Below are 9,460 nucleotides of genomic sequence, written 5' to 3'. Positions count from 1 at the left end.
GACATTAGTAAGAAAGACTTTTTTATTGTGATCCAAAACACACACACAGGCACACAAGGGAAACACAAGTGTTATGAGACAATACATATCTTTACTGCATGCAATGTACTTGGTTATTTTTTCTCCTCTATTTTATTTCATTAAAAATGTTGGTTGGATTCATGAAATCAATTTAATAACCCACTGATAGGCCACAATGCTAGCTTTTAAAAAGTCTTGTCTAGGGGCGCCTGGGTGGCTTAGTCGGTTAAGCGTCCGAATTTCGCCTAGGTCATGATCTCGCGGTTCGTGGGTTCGAGCCCCGCGTCGGGCTCTGTGCTGACTGCCGGCTCGGAGCCTGGAGCCTGTTTCGGTCTGTGACTCCCTCTCTCTCTGACCCTCCCCTGCTCACGCTGTCTCTCTCTCTCCTAGAAATAAATAAAACATTTAAAAAAATTTTTAAAAAAATTAAAAAAAAATAAAAAAGTAAAATAAAAAGTCTTGTCTAAGATCAAGATGGCAGCAGCTCTGGTTTCTCCTGAGGCTTCTCTTCTTGGCTTACAGATGGCCACCTTCTTGCTGTGTCCTCACATGGTCTTTCCTCTGTGCATGTCTGTGTCCTGATCTCATCTTATAAGGACATCAATCAGATTGGGTGAGAGCCCATCCTAAAAGCCTCATTTTAACTTACCTCTTTTAAGGCCTTATCTCCAAACACAATGACATTCTGAGGTACTGGTGGTTAGATCTTCAAGATACTACTTTGGAAGGAAGATCATTTAGCACATAACAGGCAAGACTTCCTGAGGGATAGGGAAGCAGGAGGAGTCAGGAGGAGAAGGGAGAAGAAGTGTCCAAGCCTGTACATCTACAAACAGGGAAGAACAAGCAAAATCAGGGCATCAGGGGACTGTGCACTCTGTGGTTGGTCAGAGGGTGAGGTAAGTAGTATCAGGTTGGAGAAGGTGGCAGGAGATAGCTCCAGGGCCTTGGATCCCATACCAAGCTTTGGTTTGTAGAGTGATGAGTCTTAGCAAGATCTCCTGGGACACTGGAGAGAGATCCCAGAAAGCTGAACTTTAAGGAGTGTCTTAGATGGAACAAGACCCACACTCTGGGAAAATAAGCTGTAGGTATCATTGACAAGTTTTAGACAGGGGCCTAACACTGGATGAGTTGAAAATGATAGACTAGAAGGGCAAGAATGGAGGCAGAGAGGTCATAATGGGGGGCTGCCCTGAGTTTCCAGCCAAGAAAAAATGACGTCTGAACTGATAATACTAATAGTAGGCTTTCATAGAATGCTTACTATATCTCTCGAGCCAGGCCTGAGCTAAGTACTCTGCCAGGTAATCATGTTAAATTATCTCAACAGTCCTGTGTACTAGGTACCTTTATTATTCTTATTTCACAGTGAAGAAGCCTGAGGCCCAGAAAGGTGAAGAGACTTGCCTCAAGTTACACAGTCAGGGAGAAGTGTGTGTGTTGGGAGACACAGAACCTGGATGTCAGTACTGCTCTCTGGCAGTCACCGAGGAGACAGCAGGATTGGTGGGAGTCGTGGGGACATAAGTGGGTGGGATTAGGGACAGACTGAACGTGGGGGCTAAGGGAGAGTGGTGAGCTATATGTGGGCAGTTCTAGGTCCCTAACTCCCTATATCTGTAATCAAAAGCTGAAGGGAACGCAGCTTACTTCTCCCTCTGCCTCCCTCTTCTCTGCCTGCCCTTCTCAGCTGCTCCAGGGGGGCTCCCAGGATGCCAGAAATAGGGCTGAGCATTGTTTGTGTGACAGGAACAGATCCCTGTTCATATTTCTGCATGTAAGATACCAACATGTACTCTTCTCCGATTCAACTTCATCTCTGTTTCTACTGGTGGACACAACCAGCACCCAATGCTTTCTTTTCACACGGGTCCTCAATGAGATGGCCCAACTGGACCTCCACCATAAGAAGGTCTGGTCAGGCTTTCCCTCTAGGGCTGGTGGCTTCTCTGCTCTCTCCCCTTCACACTTGAAAGCACAGAAGCCTTTTTGCTGCCCAAGAGCACAGGCATTTCTGCCAAGCATGCGTTGGTCACTATACAGCTCTTCCTCCTTCTTGCTGCCTCCTTGGGGAAAGGGATTAACCACCCACTAACCCCTGGCCTTCACTGCATTTCTAGGGCCCATTACTCTCCTGAAAAGCTGACTGCAGGGTTTGCAGCTGGGACCTCCTAAGTCTCTCTCCCTGTCACCCCCCACATCCCTCTTTTCTCCTCCTTGCAGTCCAGGGACTCTTTCTATACCATGTACATTGGGGGTCACAGTGTAAAGCCCCCTACTTGTAACAGATTGTCCAGGCTTTTTCATTTTCTGGTGGGCACAGGCTCAGTTTTAGCTTGACTTCCACTTCTTCACTTCTTTTTCCCAAACTTTTCTCCTGCAGCTTTAGATGCTTTGTCTCCTGGTCTCATCCTAACTCAGTGGCTGCTCCTTCTTGGTTTACTTTGCTCACTCTCTCTTCTATTCTTTCTTCTCTCTAAATGTTGACTTCTCTTCTCTCCTCCTTGAGTGATCCTACTCCTGGACCTAAGAACTATCAGTCTCTATGCTCTGGCTTCCCTCTCAGACCAGGCTCTGCAGCTGGATAGCCCACGGGCACACCTCCTGTGTGCTGGTCTCGGCTACTGACAACCAATGTTGTGGCTGGACTGGCCCTTGTGGTTTTTATTATGAATTCAAGATGGCCTCAGCAATAGCCATCAGGGGACTTTGAAGGGAGAAAGGCCACATAGTTAGCAGAGAGAGAGAGAGAGAAGAGGGGATCACCTTGGGTTCTGCTTTTATTGGGATCCAGGTTGGGGCCTAGAGTGTCACAGGATCACTATTTATTGGTGAATTTAAAATGAAAGAGCTGGAATTGAAAGCATCCAAAGAGTAAAATCAAACAGCCCCAAATGCCCAGTTACCAAGATCTGATCTCTAAAACAGAGGAGCCTCAGGAGGAGATGGGGCCTTGACCTCGCTCTTTTTATCTATCCATGTGCCTGGCAATGTGTTTATATTTGAAATGGATATTTGCTTGAAGTGGATACCTCTGCAGTCAAAGCTTAAGTCAAGCACTGACATTGCAAAAAAGAGAAACCAGCTCTCAGGGCTTATACTACACCCCCTAACCCAACTCACAGTCTTCCATCTGCACCTACAGCATCTGTGTTCCAACACAAAGAGTGAAAGACCTTATCATTCATTTACCCAAACTCTCCATGCCAGAATCTTGAGTATCACCCTGAATACCTCTCTCCCTCTCCCCTGACAAATTACCCATCAGGCACAAAGTTCTGTTAATTGGCAAGACAGCCTAGGGAGTGGTCAAGTGCAGAGATACTAGGGCCAAAGGTCCGGGTTAAAATTCTGACCCTGCCACTTTCTAGTAGCGTAACTTTGTACAAGTAACTTAACCTGTCTGGGTTTCAGTTTCCTAATCTGTAAAGTAGGGGTGATAATAGCACCTATACCTCACAGAATTATAATGAAGTTTACATGAGTTACTATTCATAAAGATGGACACGGTACATACTGCACAAGCCTTTATTGACTAAAACAGATTTCTATCTTCTAAGTATCTCTTGAATTGGTCTCAAGCCACCAATGTTTTCCACTGTCTTCCTGCCCTGGCCTAATGGGTCTTCCTGCATCCACCCTTGCCCTCCTCCAATCCCTCTACATACCCAAGCCAAGGTCACCTTTCAAAATGCAACCACTTAACATTCTTCAATGACTTCTACTGCACAGCCACACACATTAACAGGATTGACAAGGCTTGCGTGATCTGACCACCATTCACCTGTTACACCTCATTTTCAACACTGAACTCCCTGACCTCGCACGTTTCCAAAACTAGACTAGGGAATTGCTCCTTTATAATCTGTAACAGCTGAATAATCAAAACTATCCTTTCATTGACAAGAAGTAGAAATTGACAGGGGTGCCTGGGTGGCTTAGTTGGTTAAGCGCCTGGCTTTCGCTTAGGTCATGATCTCGCGGTTCGTGGGTTCGAGCCCCGCACCGGGCTGTGTGCTGACTGCCAGCTCAGAGCCTGAAGCCTGTTTCAGTCTGTGACTCCCTCTCTCTCTGACCCTCCCCTGCTCATGCTGTCCCTCTCTCTCTCTCTCTCTCTCTCTCCTAGAAATAAAAAAAAAAAAAAAGAAGTAGAAATTGACAATGAAACCCAGTTTATGCCAGGCTACATTCTTGGCTCTCTGGGCACCTTCTGTGCCCAACTGTTTTCTGACTCCTTCATTTAGAAAAGATTCATATTTTTATTTGTAAATAAATTTGTAAATAAAGGCTGGGCAGTGTGGGACACCCAAAGATAAATCATACCTACCCTGGCTTGTTCTGGGCCAGGCTCTCTTCTAAGTACTTTACCTAAATTAACTAATTTCCTGTGAGGTTGGTACTATTATGAGTAAGTTATTTTGCCCAAGGTATTACAACTAATAAATCAAAGAGCCAACCAAGGAAACTTGGGTGGCTGAACGTCTGACTTCAGCTCAGGTCACGATCTCATGGTTGGTGAGTTCGAGCTCCTCATCTGCCTGGCTGCTGCCGCCACCCGCCTCTTTGCTCCTCCCTCACTGGCACTCTCTATCTCAAAAATAAATAAAACAAGCAAAACAAAACAAGAGCCAGCTTGATTCTAGAGTCTTGCTAAGGCTAATGAGGTTGAGTGTTAATAAAGAACTTGATAGATTTCAGAGGCAGAAACAATCTCATTTAATCAGTGGAAGTCCAAAAAAATTCATAATAAAAAAAACTCACCATTTACAATGTGGTTTAACCAAATTATTTCCTTTTACTAGATGAGACAAAATAGTCATGGTAAATGGCACAAGGCCTAGAGTCAGGTGATACCAATACTAATTTCCCAGACTTGTCACATTCAGAGTAGGTGTTCTTGACCTCTTTTTTGTGCCTCAGTGTTCTCGTTTGTAAAAGGGGTGTAATATAATTAATGTATCATCTCATGCCATTGTGAGGATTAAATGAGATAATATTGTCCTTAAAGTGCTTAGCACCGTGCCTGGAATGTCACAAGAGCTAAAAAAAAAAAAAAAAATTAAATGACGTAATAAGATGCTGGCTTATTTTATTGTTCTATTTTATTGGGCACAGATGATGTATCAAACTTTTTCAGGGCCTGTTAAGCCTCACAACGGCTCTCTGAAGATTTTGTGCTCAGTGTCCTGCTATTAGCGCATGCTCACCAGGTGCCAGGGATTGTTCTAACATACTCGCTAACTCAATCCTCACAACAATCCCTGGAACTGTGTCTACATATTATAACCCCCATTGTACAGGGGGAGGAAACGGCCAGCATGGGGAGCAACCGGTCACTATGCTTCCAGGGTCTGTATTCTTAACCATGGTGCCTTTCAACAACCGGTGAGGAAAGGGGTTCTGAAAGTAAAAAGAGATTCCCACGCCTGAGAAGCTCTCCGTTCCTTTCAAACGCACGGGTTATAATCGTGTCCAGCAGATGGCGCCTCAGAGCATAGCAATATGCGAGATTGGCATGAACGGTCAAAACCACCATGCCCACAATGCTGTGCGGGCATTGGGGGCTCCCTCCTCCTCCAGTTTAGCTGTCCGAGGTACTGCCTATGTTCTCTGCAGGCGGAAAGTGTGTATCTGAACCACTCAGGTCCTTCCCCTATCTTCAGATGGCGAGTTAAAACGTTTTTTTCTTTCATATTACTCTTCTTGCTTTACGAGTTGGAGAGTAGAAGGGCTGAAACAATGCGGCTTTTTGTTGGCTTCACCTGACGCGAGGACCCTTGACCTCTGACCCAGAATGGCGGCGCCCAAAGCCGTCTCTCTTGCCGTTGCCCTGAGGTGAACTAAGGCCGGGAATCCCGCGTCATGTCCAAGCTGAACCGGGCCACTCGGGCCCTCCGGAAGCCCGAGGCCGGTGGCGTGATCCGGGCCATCGTGCGGGCAGGCCAGGCCATGTCCGGGCCCCCACTAGGCCCCATCCTGGGTCAGGTGCAGCGGTGGCTGGAACGCGGAGCGGGAGGCGCCGTGGGGTGGGAGCTGGTACCCGGGCGGAGGGTGCGGGCTCCGGAGCCAGGGAGGCCGCGGTGAAAACGCGGCTCTGCTACCCGCACGTTTTATATCTTTGCGTTCGTTACGTGGGCTCTTCGAGGCGCCGCTTCCTCCGTCCTTCGTCGCCGGCTGCTGTAGGGGTAGAGGGTTGATGCGTACAGATCATCTGGCGCGGAAAGTGTTAGTTGAATCTGGGCAGCAAAAACAGGATGGGAACGTAACGAAGTGAAGACGAGGGAGGAAACGGACAGAACCTCCTGCGTGGTGGGAAGCCGCCCCTTCCTTCCCACACTAACGCCAATGCCTCCCTCCCAGAGAGGCGTTTCCATCAACCAGTTCTGCAAAGAGTTCAACGAGAAGACAAAGGACATCAAAGAAGGCATTCCTTTGCCCACCAAGATATATGTGAAGGTGCACAGTCGGGACTCTGAGCCTGTTTGGTTTTAAGTGTTATTTTGATACCAGTTAGTCAACATACCGTGTTACACTAGTTTCGGGTGTGCAAAATAGTGATTCAGCAACCCCCTACATCACCTGGTGCTCATTGCGACCAGTGCTGGCCTTACTCCCCATCACCTCTCGACCCTGTTTATTTTTCTTCCCCGTTATTCTCCCTAATTCCTGGGGCTGGTCACTTGGGGTTCCTACTCTGCCCCTAACTTTGGGTCGTCTCTTCCTGTCTGAGTCCCACTTTCCCCATTTACACAGTGGAGACTAGACTGTATCTTTTCTGAGCCTGTCCTTCCTGTTGTAGTTCCTCCTTTGCCTCTCCATTTCACTGGGGCTTCTAGAGCAGAGTCGGGCCTGGATTAGAAGTGACAAAGCTGCCACAGATTTATTTTCCCTGTGGTTTTGTGGTCTGTTAGATGGACACCATCAGAAGGTGAATCAAGGGAGGTGGGGGACAGAAGTTAGAAGTTCTCTGGACCCGGGGCAGCAGGAGTTAGGGGAGGCAGGAGGGAGATTCTCATATATATGTTCTTCCATTAAGCCTGACAGGACATTTGAGATCAAGATTGGACAACCCACTGTCTCCTACTTCCTGAAAGCAGCTGCTGGGATTGAGAAGGGGGCCCGGCAGACAGGTAAGGGTCAGTGTGGCTTCCCGGGGGCCCGGGGCCTCTGGAAGGAAGCAGGAGCACCTTAAGGGCTACTTGTTTCTTCCTCCCAGGGAAGGAGGTGGCAGGCCTGGTGACCTTGAAGCATGTGTATGAGATCGCCCGAGTTAAAGCTCAGGACGACGCCTTCGCCCTTCAGGATGTGCCCCTGTCCTCTGTTGTTCGCTCCATCATTGGCTCTGCCCGTTCCCTGGGCATTCGTGTGGTGAAGGAGTGCGTATTCTGGGAAGGTGCAAAGGGAGGGGAGGGCTTGGAAGATTCTTGACTCTGGGGCAAAGCCGAGAGGCCCCATTACAGTGGGATGGTCAGCTTCTGAGTCAAGGACCTTAGACTTCTTAGAAGCGGGAAGCCTTATTCATCCATTTGGAAGATGAATATTAAATACCTGTTGTGTGTTAGACATCATTCTGGACATTGCATACAACTAGGAACGAGACAGCCATGCCTGCCCCCGCTCCTAAGGAGGTCACAGTTCAGAGCTGGAGGCAGAAGCATAAATGGAACGTTAGGCTGCCGGAAGGTCATTGTTGTTGACAAAAGTAACTACAGGGGTCTTGAGAACAGAGAGTAGAGCTCCTGATTTTGCCTGGAGTGTCAATGAGGACTTCATAGAGGAGGGGACATCTAAGCAGAGACTTGGAAACAGAGGTCAAGGACTGGGGCAAGCCTTCCAAGCAGTGGGAAGATCCCTGTAAAGGACAGAAGGTGAAAAAGTGAAGTAAAGAAGTGCAGTGCAATCTGGTACATGGGGCTAGAAGCCAGGTGGAGAACAGTAAGAGAGGCGAGGCCAGCGGACCAGGCTGGCTTATAGCTGTTTATAGCTGTTTATAAATGTCTCTAGTTCAGACCTGATCCAGAGGCCAACGGGGGTCCCCCTCCTAGAGCTTGGGGATGACCTCAGGAATAGTTTCTTGGAGTGAGGTGCTGAAAGGGAGGGCATCTGGCTTAGACAACAGCAGGGGCAGCACTTGGTCCTTTACGGGCCTCTTGCTGACTTTGCGTCCCTTGCTGAGGCTGATGGTTGTTTCGCAAGAGAAGTGAGGTGAAGCATGAGACAGAGGTAGACTTGACTTTTCTCAAATCTTTACTTGTGCTAGGAGTACAGAGATGAGTCAGTCTGACTCCTGGCTGCATGGAAACACGTGCGCACAGCCTGATGACTTTGTACAAAGTGTTCGAGGGCACAGAGGAAGGGGCAGTTCATCCGGACTGGGGGTTGGCTGAGACCTCAAAGGACCAGTGGGGCTTGAAGAAGGGAATGAAAGGCGGAGGTGGGGGTGGGAGTGGGGTGGCAAAGGCATGGCGGCTGGGGAGTCCAGGAAGGGAGAAAGTGTTTGGAGACGGTGACATGGGCCCTGGTAAGCCCCCAACGGTGACTGGACACTCACCATCTGTTTTTCCGCACCTGCAGCCTCAGTTCAGAAGAGCTGGCAGCTTTCCAGAAGGAGCGAGCCGCATTCCTGGCTGCCCAGAAAGAGGCAGATTTGGCAGCCCAGGCAGAAGCTGCCAAGAAGTGACCCCTGTCCCTTGCCCTCCAGGATTTTGAAGGGAACAGCTGGACTGGAGGCCAGTTGGAAAAGCTGTTCCAAAGGGGAGGAAGGGAGGTGACACCAATCTGATTGTTATTTCCCTGACTTTAACTTATATATTTTTATATGTATGATAGTATCAAGGGATCAAGCCTAAATAAACGTCTTTTGTCACCCACTCTCAGTTTCTGTCTTGGGACCCCAGGGGAAAGGGACCAACACTGACAGTCGCCACCACAGACAGACCTCATCGGCCCTAAGGAAGGAGGGTCTTCATACAGCTCCTCAGGCTGCGGAATCCAATGCTCGCTCAGCCAAGCAGAGCTCCTCGCCCAGGTTTTGAATTGGCGGCAAGGGTAGGGGTGAGAGGTCCAGCCTTCCGATTTGAAATCTGTGTTTTCCTCCTCCCCAGGGGGGAGAGAACAGGTGGGGGCCGTGGGGGCCAAGGCTTAGGTGTACAGAAGCAGCAGAGGTAGCTTGCGGCTCCACCAGAAATCTCTGCTCACCTTGGCGACTTCCCACCTCAACAGAAGCAGCCTGCTGTGGGGACTCGGGGCCAAGCAGTTACTGCACACAGCACCCTGGGTCCCAGGCGCTACTTCAGGCCCCTCCCCTGAGCTGACCCCTGTCCTCAGTGAGCTACTGTGGAGTTGACGGCTGCAGACCTGCAGAAGAAACAAACCATAGCTTCAGTAGGTGCCTGCACAAGTTGGGAAGCCGCTGGCCTTGGGTTTTCCTCACTAT

The 9,460-nt window shown here is 48.9% G+C and overlaps 1 protein-coding gene across 3 annotated transcripts; it reads left to right on the top strand.

Annotated features, from left to right (window-relative positions):
• The first annotated feature begins 5,804 nt into the window (after positions 1–5,804).
• On the top strand, positions 5,805–8,895 carry MRPL11 (mitochondrial ribosomal protein L11). 3 transcript variants are annotated; one of them, XM_039244691.1, is made up of 5 exons: positions 5,805–6,009; positions 6,385–6,480; positions 7,061–7,154; positions 7,241–7,417; positions 8,599–8,895. In XM_039244691.1, exons 1-5 carry the CDS (start codon positions 5,887–5,889, stop codon positions 8,793–8,795), a joined length of 687 nt encoding a protein of 228 aa, XP_039100622.1. In that variant the 5' UTR covers positions 5,805–5,886; the 3' UTR covers positions 8,796–8,895. The 3 variants fall into 3 exon arrangements, with proteins under 3 accessions (XP_039100622.1, XP_039100621.1, XP_039100620.1); XM_039244689.1 differs by having other exon boundaries at positions 5,806–6,009; positions 7,241–7,400; positions 8,599–8,793; XM_039244690.1 differs by lacking the exon at positions 6,385–6,480 and having other exon boundaries at positions 7,241–7,400; positions 8,599–8,793.
• The last annotated feature ends 565 nt before the right edge of the window (positions 8,896–9,460 follow it).

Source organism: Hyaena hyaena, unplaced genomic scaffold, assembly GCF_003009895.1.
Source record: "Hyaena hyaena isolate Hyena2069 unplaced genomic scaffold, ASM300989v1 scaffold_248, whole genome shotgun sequence".
NCBI lineage: Eukaryota > Metazoa > Chordata > Mammalia > Carnivora > Hyaenidae > Hyaena > Hyaena hyaena.
The sequence above is the reverse complement of the archived record's forward strand: the minus strand, read 5'-3'. Positions and strand labels throughout refer to the sequence as shown.